Source organism: Sceloporus occidentalis, unplaced genomic scaffold (assembly GCF_023333645.1).
Source record: "Sceloporus occidentalis isolate IW3139 unplaced genomic scaffold, rSceOcc1.0.p SCAF_7, whole genome shotgun sequence".
NCBI classification, from domain to species: Eukaryota; Metazoa; Chordata; class Lepidosauria; order Squamata; family Phrynosomatidae; genus Sceloporus; species Sceloporus occidentalis.
The window spans coordinates 70996929-71020976 of NW_028316987.1; the positions used below are offsets into that span (position 1 = coordinate 70996929).

General features: G+C 39.6%; 1 protein-coding gene across 7 annotated transcripts in view; it reads right to left on the reverse strand.

Moving 5' to 3' along the window:
- The window catches only part of LOC149309924 (peroxisomal carnitine O-octanoyltransferase-like), a 38519-nt gene that overhangs the window by 7624 nt on the left and 6847 nt on the right, over window positions 1-24048 (reverse strand). For 6 of the 7 annotated variants that reach the window (XM_089533291.1, XM_089533290.1, XM_089533296.1 and 3 more), the window contains exons 2-14: window positions 21601-21724; window positions 19470-19583; window positions 19065-19189; window positions 17122-17303; window positions 16038-16162; window positions 11833-11941; window positions 9393-9486; window positions 9179-9304; window positions 7306-7407; window positions 5979-6062; window positions 5775-5882; window positions 2966-3096; window positions 1417-1540 (exon numbers count right to left, since the gene is read on the reverse strand). In XM_089533291.1, the coding sequence (XP_089389417.1) occupies window positions 1417-1540; window positions 2966-3096; window positions 5775-5882; window positions 5979-6062; window positions 7306-7407; window positions 9179-9304; window positions 9393-9486; window positions 11833-11941; window positions 16038-16162; window positions 17122-17303; window positions 19065-19189; window positions 19470-19583; window positions 21601-21715 (1539 nt within the window). In that variant the 5' untranslated portion in view covers window positions 21716-21724. The remainder of the gene's footprint in view (window positions 1-1416; window positions 1541-2965; window positions 3097-5774; window positions 5883-5978; window positions 6063-7305; window positions 7408-9178; window positions 9305-9392; window positions 9487-11832; window positions 11942-16037; window positions 16163-17121; window positions 17304-19064; window positions 19190-19469; window positions 19584-21600; window positions 21725-24048) is intronic. The other variant, XM_089533292.1, reaches the window with a different exon arrangement.

Sequence of the window (24048 nt, forward strand, 5' to 3'; positions counted from 1 at the left end):
TTTAATAGGAGGTGGTTGGCTACTGTGGGAACAGAATGCTGTACTAGACAAGATTTTGGCCTGATCCAATGTGATTCTTATACAGCACTTGCACAATCATATTTTATATGGGAAGAGCAATGGCTGTGTCATCTGACAGAAAAGATAGTATTTATCTAGACAATAAAAATGTAGTACATTCAGAGCAAGAAAAATATTTTTTTCACTCTAAAAAAGAAATAGTGCCCCAGCCTACCAAACTGTACCTCAGAGGAAGAAATTTGGGCAACCGAGAATCTTTGGATACTAACTGGACATGTCATGCACTAAAAAGCTGATAATGTGGAAAGACCCTTAAATACAACAAAGGAAAAAATGATCTCAGTGTGACTGAAATACTAAGCTAAAATGTGAACAGGGTCAGCTCTGTAAAGGAATGAAGGGTTCACAGCTTTATTACGTAATTTCAGGTTGTCTGTTCAACAACAATTATGTAGTGTGAAAAACCTTGTGGGATTTCAGTTAACCAGTGCTCAAATTGGGCCAGTAACAGTGAATGAATACTTAGATCAAAACAAAACCACCCAGGGAATAAAATGAAACAGGGAGGTGGGGAGAGGAAAAACACTGAAAAAACCAATTACTCCTTACTTTTATCCCAAATTTCTAATTCATACTACTAGGAAGAAAATGAAAGGAAAGAGATCTATCACTGCCCCACTTAAAAAATAAAGGATTTCATTTGCAGTAAAACTACATTATTTGTGCTATTAAATGGAAATGGTATATATCTTACAAGGAAGGGATTTTGATTTCTGCCTCTAAAAAAGAGTTTCTGTAAGTTCTCAGTATTACATAACATTACTACTTTAAGTATTTAGGAAGGGGTAGGCTCAATGCCATCAGGGCTAGCTTGAAGAAGAAGAGCCCTCCCTCCATGCCATTTGACATCACATGGCCTGGGAGAGAGTGAAAAGGCAGGTTCAGCCCCATCAGAGCTAACAGCAAGAAGACGGGCCCTCCCTCCAGTCCATCTACCATGATCCAGGCCTCAGAGGAAGAGATGAATCACTGGACTTGATCCCCTTCCCCACCACCATTTCCTTCTCCTTTTGTGTCATGTCTTTTTAGACTGTAAGCCTGACGGCAGGGAACCATCTAAATAACTATCTGTAAGCCGCCTGAGATCCTTTAGGGCTGAAGAGCAGGGTATAAATACCATAAATGAATAAATGAATATTTGTATGCTCTACTATGGAGGACATACAATTATCAACGCAATACGGCTGATATCCCCACTGAAATTCATCTCTTCCTCCATTCAGATTTGAAGACAGGTGTGTTTTCAGTCACAGAACTGCTTTTTACAGTGACAACAATTATGCATTTGTAAAGTCCTTTTAGCTACAGTGTATCATCCTCATTATCAGTACTTACACTAAAGGCTGGATCTAGCATAGATTTACACCATTCAACTGCTTCCATGGTGCAGGGTCGCATAGTCTCTGTCCGGCCATGGTAAAAACGTCTGGTTGTAGCAGTTTCATAGCAGCAACCTGGGCTAGAAAAAAGGTTGGGATAAGTCACAACTAGAAACATGCAGCTCTAACGGAAGGTGAAGTAAGTTCCCCAATGTGTGAGCAGCATGTCTAATCAAAGGATGTAAAGTTCACATTAAAAAATGCAGAAAATGTTGATGCAAATGGGTAATGGAGAATCTAGCAAAAAAAACCAAACAGAGATCCTGTTAATTTCTTTGAATGAACACAGGACAGGAAATACTTTTATCTTCAAGCGGCGAAACACTGAATAAATAGAGGGAACCATTTAACGGAGTAATTAATATCCTTCAAGTGTGTCTTTCTATTTCACCCATTCTCCAAGTAACTCTAGTTGGCTTAAAAGAAAGTAAAACCTATTGAGTGTGAGGGGTTGGATCCCACAGATTCTATTGCATAAATTGTAGGTGCTTTCACAAACATTTTTTCCATGATCAGAAAAGACAGATCCAGTCCAGTGTATCTTAATGTGTTATTAACATCAACACCACTAGGCATTACCTCATATTTTAACTGGATTAAATTTTAGGGACCCCCCCCCCCCCAAATAAAAAAAACATCCGGACAATAGAAATCTAACCAGTTGGAGGTCCTATTTCAGTCTTGGAGTGCTGTGAAGGATTGGCATTCAGATGAGGGATATCGCAAGACTCTTTTTTGTTTTTAACTACAGTGAAATTAACTCAGCATTTGTTTAAAAAGACATGTTACAAAAACTACTCAAATTACAATAGTTATGTAAAAGCTTTGTTATCCATTTATATAGGTATTATTTTGCAACCAACTACATGTTTCAAGTCCAAGGAGTTCAGTTCCATTTATTTCAGTTTACTCATTCCTTGGGTTTTTTTTTTTTTTTCATTTCTCTTCTACCTGTTATTTTAATGTATGCCCATATAGTGAAAGTATTCAAAAGCATTCAAAACAAAACCATTGAAAATATAATAGAATAAAAAGCGAATTAAATAAAATGATATCTTGACAGTAAACTAGTTTGGGTTTATGAACAATAGAAATACAAAAGGAACAGAAAAGAAACCAGAATATTGGATTTGCCTATGGAGTAGTTAAAAGACTGTCAGTATACATGGGGAAGGAGATGAGGAGAAATGTTTGCATGAACTTTTCATGATACAGAAGTATAGGTATCTTGGACAAGTTACTAGTTCATCTCTGTCCTTCTGCAACAATGCATAACAGCTCAACAAATTATACATAGTGAGTTGAATCCATTTCGTCATGCTTAAAAACTGATAACCTTCATGGAAATCAATGGGACTTATAACAGTCTAATTTACGTCCAGTTAAATTGTGGATTTACCCTACATCTGAATCCAATGTCATATATATTTGATAATACATCAATAAATAAAGGCTATTTGATACTGTGTGCTCAAGTTTTTGCAGGGATAATAAAATTTCCTTACTGTCCATGATGTTTGTAATAAGCCAACTGGAGAGCAAGCTGAACAAACGTATCAGGATGAAGCTTGTGTTTCTTGATCAGAGCTTTGCCAAAGGAAGTAAAGGCATAATTCACCAACTCTACGTCAGATGTCTGAAAAATACAAACATTTTATATATTAACATTTTATATGTTATATATTCCATTATAGAATTGTGGGGGAGAAACCCAGAAATGACTGGAAATATCAAATGAATCTGATGAAAGAAAGAGACAGAGTCTCAGGTGTGTACAAGATTTTATTTCTCAAAATAGGACTATTCTAAGAGGGGGGGCATTCTTTTATATATCCTAAGACCCTGTCTGGCTTTTTACATTAAATTCCTGACTGCACAACACTGATAAAAAGGAGGAAGCAAGGGGGAAAGGGGAAACAAGGAAGGTAGCAGAACCTTTACAACTAACTGGTTTTTATTTTAGTGTGAGTTGTTGGTAGATATAAACCTATTTCTTCAGATGAATATCCAAATGAAAAATTGTTCTAATAAACAACTGGATTTAGAGGATGAAAAATTGAGGGAACACGTATGTACAACAATTTTATTATTTGGATTAAATGAAGCTAGTAATGAGGTTTATTCAGATACATTCACATCCTCAGGAGTCATTTACTCTAGTCAGCCAGGACTAGGCTGGCAAGTGTTAGCCAGAAGACTTTTTTGTCAGCTGCCCCTAGACTGTGCAACCATCTGCTGGAAGAGATTTTACAGCTGAATACACTGTCCAAATACTGTATAAAACAACAATAAAGAATAGTATCTTCTGGCAAGCCTAACCAGAGGGTTTTTAAGTTGTAAATTTTAAATGTAAATTATTTTAATATGTATCTGTCTTTAAACTGATGTTTCTTTTAACTGTTGTGTTTTAAACTGATGTTGTGTGTTTCTTGGTCTGCTGTTGTTCCCCATCTCGATCTATGGGGAGAAGTAGGTACAAAATAATACCAACAACTACATTTAAAGTAACTTTTTAAAAAATTTCTTTCCTGTAATTCTCTTTATTCTTCTCTTCCCATACAGAGAGCAGTCTGATAGGAATATCAACATTTTACCACACTACATCTGGTTTTTCCATGTCTCAAACATTTCACCTACATTTAAAGCAAGGTTGCAGTCTTTAATTCAGAGATAATGAGAACTGTAGTCCCAATAACATCTGCAGGTCTACAGGTAATCTACAGACTACAGTTCCTATTATCTCTGACCATGGACTGGGGTTGATGACAGGTGGTATAGGTTCCCCTTTCCTTCTGCTTTAACTGATCAGTTAGAAACAAAAAAACAATTTTTTACAGTGCAATTGAAGGCATGTGTACTCAAAACTAATACCTGCTGAGTTTAACATCCAAGTAAAACTGGTGCTGTACTTTCCAATTTGCTTATGCCTGTGATTCTGTCAACATATGCAAGGGAGTGATTTATTCTAAATGAAATTAGTAAGAATTACTCCTTTGTAGACAGACCTAGGTTTGCACTGTTAAATCAACAGAAGATGCAACGAAGCTTAAACACATAACAAGTTTAAACATTTTGTTTGGAAATTTTAAAGTCCAAATAAAGGCATCATAGTTTGTATCTACAACATGGAAAAGGATAAGAACTACACACACCTGGAATGGGTTCAAAATGGACACAACTTGATTGGTTACACTTCAGACAATTTGATAAAGCACAGGATCAGAATCCGGACACAGCAGACTGACTTCTTCCCAGACCACATGTATAATTTCATACCCATTAAGGTCCAAAACACTGCAGAAGTAATCCAGTTTGAGACCACTTTAACTGCCCTGGCTCAGTGCTAGGAAATTATGGGAAATGTAGTTTTGTGAGACATTTAGCCTTCTCAGTCAGAAAGCTCTGGTGCCATGATAAACTACAATTTACAGGATTCCCTAACACTGAGCCAGGGCAGTTAACGCAGTCTCAAACTGCATTATTTATGCAGTGTGTTTTGGACTACTGTCACAAAATGGGAACCATTCTTGTGGCTTGGAAATGCAGCAAGCATGCACACCCTAATTTAGATGTCCAGATGACTATCTGATGTGTGCTGTAGAGATGTCCGTTGGTTCCAGTTTGTTTCAGAGATCAGTTCAAGTTGCTGGTGTTGACTTACAAATCCTTAAACAACTTTAGAAATGGATATATGAAAGATTATCTGTATGAGACTGACCAGAAGTTGAGTTTTTCAACTGAGGTTCTGTTATGTGTCCCACCATCCCAAGAAGCTAGGCTCATAAAAGATTGACATAATTTTCCTGTAGCAGCACCTCAACTGTGGATCTCTGTCCCAAGGGACATCAGGCTGGTTCTATCCATGTTGAACTTTCAGTGGGCAACTGAAACTATATTATTTTCACCTGGCTTTAAAACAGTTTTAAAACTTAAAGCTATTTTTAATCTGTGTTTAAAGAATGTTGGTTTTTAAAACTTTTTAAAATTTTGTTTTAAATCTGTTTTAAGGAATGTTTTCATCTTTTTGATATGCATCACAACTGGGGTCTTTGCTGGACAAAACTGTGATAAACACATCTAGTAATAATAAAGGTTTCCCTTTAGTCTACTCCAAGGTCCCATCCTCAGAAGCCATCAAACATAGCTGACTGGCTCCTGGAACAGGTCCTTGATTATCACAAAGCAAGTGGTGAACCAAATTCATGAGCTTAGCATTCTTGCTCTTTTCCTGCATCTCAAAATGATGGAAACAAATAGGAAACTTCAACAATGACGGATCCAAGACATAAATAAGACGATCACCAGTATACAAACCTTAATTCCATATTGTTGCTTAGCATGAACAATGTCATTTAGCACTTTTTGATCCAATGTGAACAAAAGCTCCTCTGGCCAAGGGATATCCTGCACTTTTTCTGATCCCTGTTTTTCATTTCAAAATAAAAAGAAAGAAGATTTATTTCCATGGAAAAGGAATGGTATGAAGAAGGAAATGATGGAACTGCAATTATTACATACCTTCCATTTACCCTCTAATTCAATGATCTTGGAATCAATGAAGGAACAGAAGGCTACCAAAACCATGGCATCAAAAGGAGAATGCTAGAACATACAAAAGACAGAAATTCCTATGTAAAGCAATAAAGGCATGAATAGTTGACTTCTATTCTCTATTTCTTCAAAACATATCTCAAGATGATTTTAACACTGTCCATTTATTTAATGATCCTATTGGGTTTTATACATATTAGACTAACTAGTTAAGATTACAATTGTGACACCCTATCACCCTATCACTCACCAGGCTGCATGCTTACTGTAGATCTTTTATCAATATTACACTATTGCTCTCCATGAACTGCTTACTTGCAGTTTTGGAGATCTGAGATGCATCAGAGACATTTTCCCCTTGACATCTTTATTTTTCGGATGGAAAATGGTCACATTCCAAGACTTCCTCTAACTCTATTTGTTTTCTTTTCGTATTTCCTAATTCTGATGCCAATCCAACATTATCTTTAAATTTCGACTGCTAGTTGTCTATTTAAGGTGACACAGGGAAATTGTCTGACTGTTCGGAAAGAGAGGAAAATAAAACTGAGGAGAGAGAGGTTGGAGGTGACAGTTACAATGGTTTAGAATTGTGAGATCCTGCCTGAACTGGTTGGCGCAAGGGATTAACCCATGTGTTGTGGGTTGTGTCTTCAGCCTTACAGAGAATGGGATGCACACACTAGGATACATTCAGATTTAGGTAGAGGCAAATGAGATGGTGGAAGATGCCTTCCATACAAAACCCTCTAGTTTCTCAACAAGGCTTCATCAAAGTTCAGAGGACCTGTGTAAATGACTGTGGTACAATAATACCCCCAAATCAGAAAGGAGCAGAGTTTGCTGTGAATGGAGCAATGCTTTGCTGAATGCATCTGCCCAGTTCAGGGAGGGGGGGATTTACCCTTCCTCTTCAGCCTGCTTGAGTCAGCAGATGTGCAATGACTTTCCACACAGCATTTTCAGGAGCCTTCACAGACTGTTACGGTGGAAGAGAAGTTCATTTTTAAATTTTATCTAAATACCTACCTTAGTAAATTTTATCTAAATACCTACCTTAGTAAATTTTATCTAAATACCTACCTTAGTAAAACCTATGTAGTAAAATCTGTGATGTCTAGACATAGAAATTTTAAACTTCTGAAGACACCTGACATATATTCTCATATAAACAGTTCAAACTGCTATATGAAAATACGTCAATATCTCTTCTCAGCTTGAAAAAAGTTACAGACAAAGATTTTAAGGAATACAAAGAACTGCTGTAATCACAGCTTTTTTTTTAAATGCTTACATCACAAATTGAGGCAAATAATCCATTCGAGAACACAATCTTGTTATAGGATTTGTCTCCCCAACGTAATGCTGGATCTCCTGTTAGTGCCAACCTGGTGACCTAGGTAATGAAATAACATTATGAGCTCTGAAATGAAAATCTGCCATGTATCACTTGGGAAACTGAGGAAACGAGAAGGAGAAAAGTCAAACTGCAACTATATACTGTAGTTCTCATTTCATTGGGCTGCATTGACAGAGGAAAAAAGACTGCAAGATCCCAACCACCTTTTCACCATCTCTAGAAGTACCTCTTGAACTGGCCATTCCTCTGGTTATTTTGTAGCTTCATTATATAAACCAGAGGCAAGTAACTGAACAGGGGACAGAACCAATTTTCTTGCTTTTAAAATACGTTTTGGGATTTCTGCAGGGGGTGAGGGAGCAAAACCACCATGTTGTTTTAGCCATTTTTGAGAGCTTTGAGGTGAAAAACAACCCTGAAAAATAATTTGGCCGGCATCTGGGAGCTTGAGGGATAACCTGGGGCTTCAGGGGCAGCAAAATGGGACTGAGAGGGCTGCATACAGACCATGTTTCCCCACTCCTGAGGTAAACAATGCAATAAAACTGTTACAATGATTTGTGTATTTTCCTCCCATTTCAGTTAGGTATCATTATACTGTACTGCAAACCTTTTTATTTAGTGCCTATTACCCTGGGCATTTTAGAAAAGATGTTCTATATGTGCATGTGGGTAAAAAAACAACACAAAGTCCATGTTTTTCTAGATACAGACTAAGGGTGAATCTACACTGTAGAAATAATGCAGTTTGACACCACTAAGTGTTGTTGCTCCATCCTATGGAATCCTGGGGTTTGCAGTTTAACAAGTTCTACAAGCCTTCTCTGCCAAAATGTCTGTGCCTCACAAAATTAGATACATCCCAAAACTACAATCTTATACACATTCACCTGGGAGTAAACCACACATCATTTGGGCTGATTTCTGAGTAACTGTGTCTATAATGGTGCTGCAAAGAACTGATTTATACTGTGTGGCAGGTACAATAGCTAAGGGCATATTGGCATTTCTTAACATTAAATATTTTAAGTTTTAAAAGGGGAATGCACATTTCCAAACACACAAGAAGTAAATATATACCAGACGGATGCAACTGGTCCCCATTTACCTGGCACATCCTTCATGGTATTTAGTGCTGCTAAAATTTTGCCTCATAAAATGCGAATTGGCCTTAATAAAAAAATCTGACTACAGTGCTTTTGCATTTGGAAATGTCAACTACTTCACTCTAACCTTTCAGCTACAAGTATGTTGAACAGTAAACTCTTACTTTTGCCTGCCCTCGCAAACAGCTTGCAAAAGCCATACATTAATGAGTAGTGCTATGAAAACGCAATTTTAAAAAGACACACAAGGATAAAATACTATATATTATTTTGATTGAACACATTGGAATTTACCTTTGAGGGTACAGAATGAAACTGAAAATCTAGACTACTACATCTTCCACATGATATAGTGACAATTTTGCTTCCACTTGACTGAATAGGAAAAAAAGGAATCCTGACCTCTCTTGCTATGCAGTAATATACACATTGATAATTCCTGCTCTCACTCTCTGGCTCTTATTCTCTCTCTCTGCCTCTCTAACACACTGACATTTACACTGTGAGGACAGTGGGGGGAGGATGATGTTAAAATGAGGCAGCTTTATAGTGAAATGTTGACTCCAATACTGTTCCATCTGTCTCAGTTCTAAATTAGTAAGTGGAACGAAATCAAGACCTTCATGCATCCTGACTCTGATGTTATAAAGGCAATTAACATCAGCCAGATGTAACTGTTTTCTTAAGAGATCTGTGGGTACCTCTGAATAATCTTCAGGAGTGGCTTGAGGACTTGATTCATCTAAAGAGAGCACAAATAAACTGCTCTGTATTTTTTCCAAAAGGAGCAAGTTCTTTGGATCTAGGTCGATAAGATATTCACGTGTCTGTAAGACAAAACAAAATGCTTATGAAACATGGAAGAACTTAGTTCGTACTCACACCGCTTCAAAAAAGAAGTGAATTTCCCCCAACCTTTGCCCATGGAGTTCTTTCCTCAGATGTTAATGCAGCCAGTCCTGGTCCCTCAGGTTCACTGTGGCATCTCTTTTGGATGTAGTAAAGTTGCCTTAGGTTAGAAATAGGGAATGTATTAAAACAGTTCAGATGAAAAGGATGCTGTATTTTCTTATGCTGTAAACATAATGAACTTTAATAAGGGTTTGAGACTGAGGTCCAAAACACACTGCAGAAATAATCCAGCCTGAGACCACTTTAACTGACCAGGTTCAATGCTAGAGAATTCTGGGAACTGTAGTTTTGTGAGACATTTAGCCATCTCTGTCAGAGACTTATGATGCTACAATACAGTACAATTCCCAGGATTACCTAACACTGAGCCAGGGCATTTAAAGTTGTCAGCTGGATTATTTCTGCTGTGTATTTTGGACCTGAATTAAGTTTGCAGTGCTCTGTAAGTTAGACCACCCTGCTCACATTTACCATTCCCACAAAGCAATCAAGAAACCGACTAGTTTTATCCATTGCTTACAACTACATCAGTCACAGAAACAAATACAATTATTTTATTTTCCAGAGATCTTGGGAAAGTTATAGTTCTGCTATAGCTCCTAGTGACCAGGCCAGCTCTGGGATTCTGGGAGTTGTAGTCCAATAATGTATCCCGTTGTTTCCCACAACCAGAAAGTTTTCATTTTGGTGTCAGTTTCTGTTTTAAAATACCTATTTCATCTCAACACGCAAGGAATACACATTATAGCCTGAATCCTATTGTTAATCCCAACTAGAGTAAGCCTACAGAATCAGTTAGATTTACTTACTGTATATACTCATTTATAAGTCAATTTTATGTATAAGTGGAGGGTAGGGTTTGGGGACAAATTATGGATGTTGATATGACCCGTGGATAAATCAAGGGTAAAATTTAGGGGCATATAACCAAGAAAATAAAGGACGAAGCAAAGGAAAACAATGGCAAAAAACGTACAAAATTCCATCAGGTATAACTATGTGCTCATCCTAAAGACTTGATGGATAAGGAGGCAACTTCAGTAAAGGGTGACTGTCCAATGTGTGGGAGAGGCGACCAGGCACAAGCAGGGCTAAGAAAACATGCACATGTCAAAAAGGATATAAAGGCAAGAGTTAAGGCACAGTATTAACTCTTATCCAAAAAGGATCCATCCTCTTCTCTGATTAGAGTGGCAGAAGGCAAAGGGCTTAGTCTGATCTGGGAGAATCTAAAAGAAACACTGACCCCCTCTATCTCTTGGCGCTTCTTTGAGAGGAAGTGTTAAAGAGCTGCCCTTGCCACTATTTTCACTCCCAGGTATTCAAAAAGGACACAGAAGTGGCCCTGTGGCAGAAAGAATTATTCTTTTAGCTTCAACCAGGACATACTAAGACCACTCTACTCTGTAAAGGGCATGGTTCCTTTATTGATTTAAGATTTAAGGCACATCACTTATATTGACCCATGGATATGCTAACCCAGGTTTTGGGGTTCATTTTTTGACTAAGACTTCTAGACTTACACAAGAGTATATACAGTTTGTGTTGACTCACTATTCAGCAACTGAATTAATCAATTTTTTGGCCCAAACAACAGGATTCAGGTCTATTTGTTTTTCCTATCAAGAGAGTTTTATTTTTAAAAAAGCAGACAGGAATTTTAACTGTTCTCTATACAGTAGTATGTAAGTTATACTGATGTCCTCCAAAAGAAGTGCATTAGACTGACACCCAAGACTGTTTTGGGGTGAAACAGACGGGCATGAAGGAACGATCTCTGGCCGCTTTGCCTGCAATCAAAGACCGATCAGGGTGGACCTGTTGAGACCCACTCTGAATGCAGACCGCCGTTGTAGTCCCAAACTGGCTGCCAGCAAGGAGTGGATCTCCCCTGCTTTTTTTGCTGGTGACCTTGGGCCACTTTAAGCAGCCTCAGAGCAGCTTACGACTGCTTGGGGGGGGGGGGGGGGCGGGCATCATCTGTACACCTTGGCCCTGAAAGATACACCTTTTGGCATATCTATTTCAGGCCTTTCACTCCAAAACCCTTTAGTGCTTCATTCACTTATATTTGCCTTGCAAAAAGCTCTCAAAAATGTGTTATCTCCCTTGCAAAATATCCACTGAGTGGGCACATAGAGATGTTTCTAAATAGCAGCTTGGATTTTATACATCGATTTTAGCATGAGCTACACAGTAGGAGCTGTGGTTTAGTGGCTGACCATCTACTTTACATAAATATAGTACCAGATTCACTTCCTGGCATCTCCAAATAGAGTTAGAAAACATCCAGCCTAAAACCCCAAAGACCTGCTGACTGTCAGTGCCGACAATACCCAGCTTGGTGGACCAATGCTCTGCCTTGGGATAAAGTAATTTCCTATGTTACCATACATACAGAGGTTGCTTCCAGATTTTTAACTCATATTTATTCTAAACATACCTAGAAATTTCTGGTGGGGTTAATATACGGCCATCATATACCATATCAAATGCAAAAATTCGACCTCGACACAGCACTACCAAATGAGATGGGCATTCACCTTCACTCTCTGGAAAAAAAACATATGAACAGAAAAAGTGTAAGAACAGAATATTGTTTAAAGGGTTTGTTGTTGTCGTTGTTGTTTTAAAAATGTTATATTAACTTATTAACCATATGACATAGTGGCATAATGTAACTATTTTTAACAGAACAAACAAGAAAGTCACTAGGTACTGCATAGTATGTGCCCCAAAAATAAGAGGTTTATATAATAGGTCTCAAGGTTTATATGAAATCTTTGGTTCACAGGTTCACAGCATGAGCAAATAACACTAAATTTGCCATTCAACTAAAGCATTTCTCCACAGGTCCAAATTCCCTGCTGTCGCTGATGACATTAATAAAAGAAAACTGTGTTGAAATGCAGCTTAGTTCTGACTGGTTATTTCTTTCATCGTGTACACTAGATATCAGCTTTTCCATAAGCACAATTTTTCAATTTTTTTAATATCAGGCTTCAACTGAGAGGTGGTCTAGTTTTCCCCGAATTCTAAGTTATTATCAGTCTTGCAGGGAAAAAGATGTAATCAGATCTTTATGATTTAATGCCTCACAGTTGTCATAAAATATGGAGAGAAGCCCTATTTTGGGGTCAACAGGAACTGCTTGGTTTGTAATGTGATTTATTATTAGAAATATATTTTTCCAAAATTCAGAAATACTGGGGCTTTGCCACCACATGTGGTAAGAGACACTCATTGCAGTTCCTCCAGCATTTAAAATGGTTTGAAGTGTTTTCTCAAACCCAAGGACACAATTTTACAATGATATAATATTTAATGGGACCTGAGCATCCACGGACTTTGGTATCCATGAGGGTCCTGGCACCAAACTCCAGCAGATACCAAGGGCCCACTGTGTGTGTGTCTGTGTGTGTGTATACTACTAAATTTATAAATAATATCCTGTTTAAGAATCTGTCTTGGCTAAGAAGTAGGATATTATTTAATGTCATCTAGTATTGGGAACCTGACAAAATGGTCCAGGTTACAGGCTCTTCTATACGGTTGGATGAAGCAAAGTGAACTGCAAATGGACTTAGGAGTCCCTGGACTCAGGGACCTGTTGACAGCAGTTCAAAAAAACAATCCTTATACTAATCTGGTAAGTCTAGCCCTGGAGAATGGTCCTGTCTGCCTTACCTTCATAATAGCTAAGAAAGGAGATGGAAATATGAGTGTTTACTTTCTCTCAATGTATTGCCTCTTCCAGAAGGAAGAAATTAATTCCGTATCAGACAATGAGAATACGGACAGCTCTCGTTCTATCTTCTTAGACAGTTAGTACTCCAGTCTTTCCTCAGAGAAAATTAGTGCGTATTGCCCTGACAGATGGATGTAGGTTTATTAATGAGGCAGCCAGTTTACTATCCCTTTAAGGACATTACAGTAAAGAGGTATTCCATTTCTACATTGCACATTGCAGACACCTACACACTGACATTAGTGATGAGAACACTAGCAATAGGCCATAATTTCTGGGCAAGCAAAGTGAAGGGATTTGCCTATGAAGATGACTATCTTGCAGAGTTTCCTGTTGTGCACCTCCAAAAAAGCTAATAGCATGCACAAGATAATCAACTATATCAATATAAACACAGGTTTATCAGAACACAAGGTGATTTTCTAAGGATCCATGTGACTTCCATTAACGTTCCATGAAATCTCTTATCACTAATGGCGATATTATGTTTGTGCTCTTTCATGGGGGTGGGTGGATGGTGTGTTATGACAATGCAGAGTAAAGTTATTCATGCACACAATTGTATAGAGTAGACAGCAAAACTGAAACTTTCCTCAAATTAATGGTTAAGAAATTAAAACAGGCATCAAGTACTGCACTCTCTAGTGAATAAGGGAGGTACAATGCAGTAAGGGAGGTCTTGAACCAGGGCCTCCAGTACCAGCTTTTGTTTTGTTTCTTACTTCCTATGTAAGCATTGCTCTGAGTCATTGAACAATTGGACAAAGTTCCACAGAACAAGGACATCTTTCAGCTAAAGTACTGGTCTAAATTATGTTAGCTAACAAATCCCACCTGGATTGAAAATGATCAGGTGATCTTGTAGTATATGGAGAAACAACAGACCCTTCCAATTGGGCTACATCAGCAATGAGCTATTTTCTCATTAGGTAAAAATATGTAAAGACCCTACATTGCTGCTATCTGACTTCTATCTATCTGTAAAAAATGTCTCTTGCTTCTGGCTCTCAGTTCCTGTTTGCTCAGTTAAGTTATCCCCAGCTTGTTCATTACATCTTCTACCTCTGATCCATGTGCCTTTACTCCTATATCAGTAATTGCCACACCACCCGGAACACACCCAATCATTTATGATTTCAGACACTAAGCAGGTGGGTACAGTAGTTAATTAGATAGGAGACCATTAGGATATACCAGAAATCTCCACATGGCTCTAGGAAAGAATCCAGCTTGAAGCCATAGAGAATTACTGCCAGTTAGAGTTAACAATACTCAGCTCGGTGGACCAATGGACTGACTCAGTATAAGGCAGCTACCATGCTCCTAACAGACCTGTACTCCTTTCCTGCCTTTCCTTGTGTTGCCACAAACTAGGTCCCTTGACTGGCACTGTGAATCAATGAAACAGAACATTAAGGGATGTTTGTGGAATTCTTGGGAAGTACAGGACACATGACAGCACCATCTTTTCTTGAATACAGGCAGGTGTTATAGGACTCCCCCACTCATTCTCACCATTACTTTTTTGTCTGAGTGGTCTTCCCTCTTATAACAAAAGGACCTTGGTAAACAGATTGCAAGGGTAAAAATAATGTAACTTTTTTGGACTACAAGTCCTAGAATCAGATTAAAAATAGGCAATAGGGAGCAGGCACACTTGTAAATGCCTTTGTTATCTGAACTGGACATCTGCTTGCTTACACAACTATGGCAGAATAAAAAAAATCAAATTTATAATGTATATCTATTCTCTCTCTCTCTCTCTCTCTCTGTGTGTGTGTGTGTGTGTTGTGTGCCTTCAAGTCATTTCCAATTTATGGCAACCCTAAATCTGTCATGGGGTTCTCTTGGCAAGATTTGTTTAGAGGTTTGCCATCACCTTTCCCTGAGGCTGAGAGCATGTGACTTGTCTAAGGTCACCCAGTGGGTTTGATGGCTGAGTGGGGAATCAAACCCTGGTCTCCAGAGTCAAAATACAACACTCAAACCACCACGCTACACTAGCTTTCATATGAAAGTCTAGTTATTCCTTGAAGGAGACAAGCATTGACAGGCCCTAGTGCTCAGAGGAATAGACTAGCAGATGATTGCACTGCTAAACCTGTTTGTATTTTACAAAATCTCTTGCTTCTTAATCCATCACAAATACAAATTGTTGTTGCTGTGCTTTAATGACCCTAATGGGTTTTCTTGACAAGGTTTGACATTGTCATTCTCTGAACTGTAAGACAATGATTTCTTGCCGAAGTTCATCCAGTGGGTTTCTGTGGCTGAGCAGGATTTGAAACCAAGTCCTAATCCATCACTCAAACAACTGCTTCACAGCTCCTTTTCAGGGCTTCTTTTTGCTCCCTGCGGAGGCCGCAGTGTGTGGTTACCGCGGCCCCAATTCGGGGCAAAAAGGGGCGGCGTCCAGCTGCCTGTCTGTATAGCCCCTGAGAGAGACTGGCACACAGTCATTGAGTGAGATTCATGACTCAATAGAGACCTGAACCTGAATCTTCAAATGCTAATCCAAATACTAACCACTACACTACACTGGTTTGTTGCTGTTGTAAGATTTCAATCCATTCCAAGGCTTCTCACCTTTCCTTTGTTTTCTGGTTCAGTAGTACTGAAATTAACCTATTTGCTTCTTGATTTCTGTACATTAAGCATTACAGTATTTTTTAAAAAGGATTCCAAACAATCAGCTCTTACTGAAACCTAAACCAGAGAAGCAATCCTACATATGCTTACTCAGAAATAAGACCTATTCAGTTTATTTGGGCTTATTCCCAAATGTGAGAATATAAAACCGCAATTTACATGTAACTGTTGAATACTTTATCTGTGTAATGAGAATTGTAGATAAAACATGAAGATTAGTTTCCTCTAATCTAGAAAAGCTCTTTGTTTACCTGTCCTGAAATAATTGGCAATTGAATCTTGCACAGTTCCTGGAATCTTGCAAGTGCAAAACAGCATTCGGAACTGATCCATATCCAGAGGCATATTGTTTGATTTGTGGACAGCCAACTTTTCTCTGCAAAGAAGACAACATGTATTTTATATTCAGAGTCTAAAGGTCTGGCTCTACTGTATTTGACATCCAGTAACATTCCCAAGTAAGATTGGCTAGCCTTCTAAAGAATTGCTTTTTTTAATAATAATAATAATAATAATTATTATTATTATTATTATTATTGCTTTCTTAATGTAGATCAGGTACTTCAGTAATCAAATCTACCTGTCCTTCAAAAGACATTAACTAGTTAAGATGTGCTCTGTATTCTCATTTTATACAGACTACAGTTTGAGCATATCCATGTCTACTTGGAAAAACTGTCATTGGCTGCAGCGAAATATATTGCACCATGCAGTCATAACCTTTTGCAGGAGTAAGCTTTAAGTTAAGAGTGGAAAAACTTGTTGGGAATGACATGCCATTTGTGGAAGGGGGGCTGAAGATAATTCAGAACCAGAGCCCAAAGCAGGCAAGCATATAACTTCTCCCTTCACTTTCTGCAATACCATTCTCTCTCTCTCTCTCTCTCTCTCTCTCTCTCTCTCTCTCTCTTTGCCACTCACTTTCTCACTCTCACACTCCAGGCTGCTGAGAAAAGTATATATCACTCTTGCTGAGACCTGAACTGATCTCTTGAATGAGATTTTTGAAATTAGACTAAAGGCCATACAAAATCATGGGCTATAGAAAAATGAAAATGTGTTTGAAGGAATTTAAATTAGGAAGGAAGATTGGGCTTCAAATGTTCATGATTTTTGCATTCTCCCATATTACAGCACTGCATGTCTGTTCAGGTATGTCTCACTGAATTCACTGGGGCCTATGAATGGGTAACTGCATAAAAAACATGAATCCCCTATAATCAAATGGGACTCAGTTTATTAATGAACATTAGCAATATACACACCAAGAATAATTTGAACAGAAATTGTACATAGCTATTTAAAAAAACTACATTGTGCTTTTATGTTTCTTACGTTCTCATTAGTTCCCAGTATTTCAAAGAAATCCATACGATTATGGATCCTCTTTCTATCTGAGTCCCTTCTTTCATTGGCCAGTAGTGTTCAAGGTAAGGGCCTGGCCCTCCAAAATTATGATAGATTTGTGTTGATAAACGGGTTTCGAGATAGGCCACATTCAGCCACCATTCCTCAAGCTGAAAAGAAAAAGCGGTTAGCTATGTAAGGAGCCTTCAGTATAGCTATATAATTTATTAAGATATGTCTCCTTTTGCATGGCTTTAGGATAAGTAGCAATACTTCATGGCTGAGATCCAAACAACAGCACAAGGAGTTTCTAAGAGACTGAATGCCTATTGCTCAAATAGCAGTCCTCCATATCACATCTGAGACTCTTCAAAGCAATGCTGTTCTAGCAGCAATTTTCTGTTTGGAAAAAAAAATGTACCTGAGGCACCTCTTTGGATCAGAGCCTATAACATGCCATATAAACTGTTCTACTATGTTTTAGTTTACTTCATTTTCATACACTTAAGAAGTTCGTTCCTTTTCTGCTCTAAACAATATACCAGTCATGAAACTGACAATTAACTGGAAATGCATGCAAATACTGTCCCATTCTCCCTCTAGCTAAAATTTCTAAGTTTTTTTTTTTAAAAACCAAACCTCAGATAGGTCAACATCCAGCAAATAACACCAAAAGTTTTATCACAAGTACCGAATCCAGAAATGTTGTGTTCACTTCCCCACCCATCTCTGATCCTTTTTTTATACTCATACAAGTAATGTGAAGAGGAGGAATCATACTTCCATTTGGCAGTGAATTTAGCAGTGTCAATTTCAAATCTCAACATGCTCCAAAATATTTTCAAAATTTCCACTTCTAATTATTAACCAAACTGAACTGCAGATATTTAACACATGATTATCACAGATCTAGTCTAGTTTTGGACACAAGACATTTGAATTCATAGGAGAGACCTTGATCAGTATCCTGTTTGTAATATAAGCTGATGTAATTAGAAATTACACTTGTCTTTTCTTTTTTCATTTTTGGTTGCAATTCAATATGAAGCAAACCTAATCAGATGCTAATTTCTTACCATCTTGCAATTGGTTTGCCCACTTGCCCCATCCTTTATTGCCCAAGGAGGACAGAGATAGTCAGGCAGTGTTTGTGTTCATGAAGCTCGATGTATGAATAAGCAAGCATCCTCCTGGATCTCCCAAACGTATTTGGAGTACCCCTAAGAGGAGGTCCAGGAGTAAGATATATTCCTTCTACTACCTGACTGTCCCATGTCTTCCCCAGACAATAAAGGGCTGTGGGAAGGGGGAGATCCTGCTGCAGGATAGTGCAGGCAGACTTCCAATCTTCTAAAAGCTCATAAAAGGTTCTATACAATTCATAAACAAAATTAGAAAGATTTCCTTTTTCTTCCTGGAAGGAAAATATCAATTAGGTAAATTTTCAGAAGCTATGAGTCCAATTTAAAACCTTGTGTATCTAACAGAATATTAAATGGAAGTATAGCAAAACAGCCTATGATTTAAAAGACTGAAATGTCTGCCAGCTTGAACTACAATCCAATTAAGAAGCATCATGGATTTTAAATCAATCTAAACTGTAGTTTTGTAAATATTTATCTCTGTGTCAAAAATATGCATAAGATTACACTATCATCCTATTAAGTTTAATGGGCCTTAAATGAGAATAAATCCAAGTAATATGGATTGACTGGGCTGGTGAACATTTACTTGTCAGTAAATATTTGTACTGGGTTTCAACATGACAAACAATATGAATCACTTTCTCCACAATATAGGTAAGAACCAAACCACTTAGTATAATGCTAACTACAGTATATCTAAAATGTAATCCTTGCATCATTTTCCCCCTTTAAAACTTTGATATCAGCATAGATTTTTTAAAAGTTCAGTCTGTCTTAAAAACATACCCAATTCCTCTTCACTTTAGATCTTTCAAGTAATTTTTGGTGTAGTTCCTTCCCAATTCCATTTTCAAATCGTTTTACTATTTCTTGAGTTCGTTGACATTCTTCCTCATTTAGAAAAGGTCTCACTGTAAACATAGATATTTATTTGGGGGAAAAGATCAAACACAATTATGCATCTTCAAGTTTTATTTATTCTCTGAAGTGGTTCTTGATTAGTTTACAGGGGGGGGGGGAATGAAATGCTGCAAGTGACAGTCTCTTGCTGAGAACTATTTCTTAGCAGTCAAATATCAATGAACACATACCGGCATGGTTCAAATATGCATGTTCATATCTGCAGTTTGAAAAAATGAACCATTAGATATTACAACATGTGACAGGAAGTATTTTGACTCAGTAGTATACCTGAAAGAAACTGCAGGTCCTCAGTTATGAAAGGATTCTTTGCAATGGTATAAAGTGACTCTCTAAGCTTGCTTCCTGTGCTGGAATTTGCTATTGTCCTGCTCCTCCTCCTGCCTTTAGCAAGAAAAAACATCTTTTCTTATAAGACAGGGAGGAATTCTTGCTGAGAGCATCCTAATATTAGCTGGCATAATTACTGACAGACATACCAATTATGCACTTTGCACTTCTGTGTAGGCATAGTGTGTTCTATTACAGTCGGCCCTCCTTATACGCGGATTTGCCATGTGCGGATTTGAGCATACGCGCATGGCAAACCTGGAAGCTGTTCCCAATGGCGGTGCGCGTGCACGTGCGCCACCATTGGGCACGTGCGCCACCATTGGGAACAAAGTCCCCCTCCTCCCCTCCTCTTTCCCCCCTCCTTCCTAACTTCCTTCCCTCTCTCCCTCCCACCCTCCTACCTTCCCACCTACCTTCCCTCCCTGCTTACCTGCTGGGTTGCTGCACTGCCGCCGCGTTCTCCTTGCTACCCCGGGAAAATCCGGGTGCTGCTCTTGGAGGCCAAGAGACCTCCAGGCTGCACCCGGCCCTTTCATGGTGGCGACAGCAGTGAGGAGGCCGAAGGTTGACCTCATCCTCCTCGCCACTGTTGCCGCCGCCGCTGTACAAGGGCTGGATGCAGCCTGGAGGTCTCTTGGCCTCCAGGAGCAGCACCCAGACGTTTTGCGGCGGCAGAGGCCAAGGCCGCGAGGAGGACAAGGCTTGGCCTCCTCGCGGCTTCAGCCTCCGCAAAATGGCCGGGTGCTGCTCTTGGAGGCCTCTTGGCCTCCAGGCTGCACCCGACCCTTCTTCTGCGGTGGTGGCAAGGAGGATGGGGCCAGGCTTTGTCCTCCTCACTGCCGCCGCTGTTAAAAGGCCAGGTGCAGCTTGGAGGCCAAGAGGCCTCCAGAGGCTCACCAGGCCCTTCTTCTGCGGCGGTGGCGAGGAGGACGAGGCCAGGCTTCGTCCTCCTCGCTGCCGCCGCTGTTAAAGGGCCAGGTGCTGCCTGGAGGCCTCTTGGCCTCCAGGAGCAGCACCCGGCTTTTCCCGCGGCAGCGGCAACGAGAACGCGGTGGCGGCACAGCAGCAGGTAAGCAGAGAAGGAAAGAGGGAGGGAGGGAGGGAGGGAAGGTAGGTAAGTACGTAGGTAGGTAGGAGGGAGGGAAGTTAGGAAGAAGGGGGAAAGAGGAGAGGGGGAGGGGGACTTTTCTGTCCAATGGCCATTGGATAGAATGGAGCTTGAGCATATGCGGGTTTTGGCATACGCGGGGGTGGTGGTGTCCAGAACGGATCCCCTGCGTATCCTAAGGGCCCACTGTATGTCAATTTAGCTAGGGCTTATTCTCTTCCTTATTACAATATGTCCTTCAAGGTAGCTAAAAGGCTGTACTCCACAAAAACTTATGACAGATTTGTTCTTTTGTAAAAGTGCAACTGACTCTCTTGTTCTCACTAAAAGAGACCAACACTCTTGTCTCTCTGGGAAAGATTTTAAGTGTATATCCACATTAGAAAATGTATTTAGAACTAATGCTATTTCATAAAATGTATTTTCATTTAAATGTATTATTCTCCATTGCCTTGAATAATTTTCAGCCATAAAAAATTATTCTAACAAGGGCATTACTTTGGGATTGAACAAATCAACTACAGATTCAGACTACTGATCATGGAGACTAATTATAATTAGTGAAATCAATTTTTTTTTCAAAAAAATACGATAGCATTACATAAATATTAATAATACATGGTACAGCATTTGTGACTATCCTAGAAATATAATACTTTACTAATATACTGACACACTTCTGTATGTGGATATGGGTTTTGTATTTAGGGATATTCCACTTTCATGGAGATTCAACTTACATTAATTTTATAAACAATTAATAATTTAATTTTGCTTAAATATTAAGGGAAAACACTACAAACCATATAGATGCATTTCATACTAACTCTCCACTCTGCTTCAACATTGTGAGTAGTTTTAAAATCAAGTATGTTTGGCTAAGACTAAGATTATTTCCAGTAGTTACTTAGCCTCCAGCCACAACATAATTAACTGAACAGTCAATAAAAACAGACATACCTGAATCAAGGTATTTTTTTAAAGATTCATCAAGGGCAGGAACTGGCAATGAAGGAAGAGAACTCTGGTGCTGAAACGTACGCTCTTCAGAATGGTCAGTCACTTGGTTTTCCATAATGGTAATCTATAGCAAACAGTAAAATTTTATTATGAAGCATATAATTGAATACACCTCCTTCTCTGCTATTAATTTGATATGGCACCTTTACACTTCAGGTTTTATGCATTTATGCGAGACAGTAAGAAATGAAATTATCTGTCATACTGAGGCCTGAAAAATACCTCTACCCTGCCCTCACCACTCAACAGTGAGATTGTTCTCAATGCTACACATAAATAGCATTATTTTTACATATATTTGGCTTACCATAAAATAATTAGAACCAGCTGTAATTCTATTTGTTCTTAGCCAAAGCAAAAATGAGTTATTTAGACTAGCCGTAGCTAGAGGAGATCCACTGGAACAAATGAACTAATATAAATGCTTATCAAGTGATTTGCCATTTAGCAATTAATTCAATAGGCCCAATTATTTGGAATTAGGAGCTGGATTCATGCCACTGTAAGACCTTTATTAAAAAAGCCCTCCCTCGACCCCCTGATGCACAATAATTATCGGCCAGTATCGCTGTTGCCATTTTTGGGTAAGGTGATCGAGAGGGCGGTTGCGATCCAGCTCCAATCGATCCTGGATGAAACGGATTATCTAGACCCATTTCAAACTGACTTTCGGGCGGGCTACGGGGTTGAGACTGCCATGGTCGCCTTGGTCGATGACCTCCGTCTGGGCATTGACAGGGGAAGCGTGTCCCTGTTGGTGCTCTTAGACATCTCAGCGGCTTTCAATACCATAGACCATGGTATCCTTCTGGAGTGCCTGGTAGAGGTGGGAGTTGGGGGCACTGCGCTCCAGTGGTTCCGGTCCTACCTCTCTGGGAGGTTCCAGATGGTGCAGCTGGGAGACGTGTGCTCCGACAAGAGACCCCTAACATCTGGGGTCCCACAAGGAGCCATTCTGTCTCCCATGCTCTTTAACATTTACATGAAACCGCTGGGAGAGATCATCCAGAGGCATGGGGCACGGGGTTATCAGTACGCTGATGACACCCAAATAATTTTCTCTATGTCTCCGACTGATGCAGTGACCGGGGATGGGATCTCTCCTCTCGTGGCCTGTCTGGAGTCGATAATGGGCTGCATGAGGGAAAACAGACTCAGCTTGAATCCAGAGAAAACGGAAGTGCTTGTGATAGGTTCCCCTGGCCCGGGGATGGCGGTGGTTCCACCTGTCCTGAACGGGATCACGCTTCCTGTGAAGGACTCAGTACGCAGTCTGGGGGTGCTCCTTGACTCGTCGCTCCACCTTACATCTCAGGTGGATGCGACGGTCAGGAGCACCTGTTATCAGCTTCGGCTGATACGCCAACTGCATCCCTACCTGAGCCGGGGGGACCTAGAAACAGTGGTACATGCTCTGGTAACCTCTCGATTGGATTTCTGCAACGCACTCTACATGGGGCAACCCTTGTACCATACCCGGAAGCTGCAATTAGTGCAGAATATGGCAGCAAGACTGGTCATTAATACATCCAGAACCAGTCACATAACACCGGTCTTAAAAGACCTACATTGGCTGCCTATTCGCTTCCGGGTGCAATACAAGGTGTTGGTTATAACCTATAAAGCCCTAAATGGCTTGGGCCCAGTGTACTTAGAGGACCGCCTCTCTCCGTACAATCCGCCCCGCACACTCAGATCCACCGGGCAGCATCTGTTAAGAGTTCCGGAGGCTAGATTAGTGAATACTACTAGAAGGGCCTTTTCCACCTCGGCCCCTACTCTCTGGAACTCGCTGCCCATTGAGCTCTGTTCAGCAACCTCCCTGGCCCAATTTAAGAAGGGGTTGAAAACGTTCTTTTTCGAGCAGGCCTACCCCTGATCTTTTTTGCCCTGAGTGCCCTCTCCCCCCTCTGTTAGTAGCTGGTGATTTGGCACAAGTTCTTTTATTGTTTAATTGTACTGTTTTAAAATTTGCATTGTATGTGTGATATTTATTGTTGTTAACCGCCCTGATGTTTCGAAGGGCGGTATACAAATTAATTTTTTTTTTAAAGTATGCAAAGGATCTATGAGGCTGGGGAGCCCTTTTGGCCTTCGTATTCTTTGAAGTACAATCCCAACAGTCTGCTAAAATCAAAGAATCTCAGTAGAGGGAAAGGCCTCAAGGGCCATGAAATCTACCTGCCTGCTCAATGTAGGATTTCCAACTAGACTCAGCATTCCCAGCAAGTAGCTGTCTAGCCTTTTTTTTTTTTTTTTTTTTGGAGGGGGGGAGACATCCAGAGGAGACCCAATAACTTCTCTAGGTAACTAGTTTCATTGCTGAACTGCTCTTATTATCAAGACGTCTCTTCTACTATCCAATCAAAATCTTCCTTCCTGTAATTT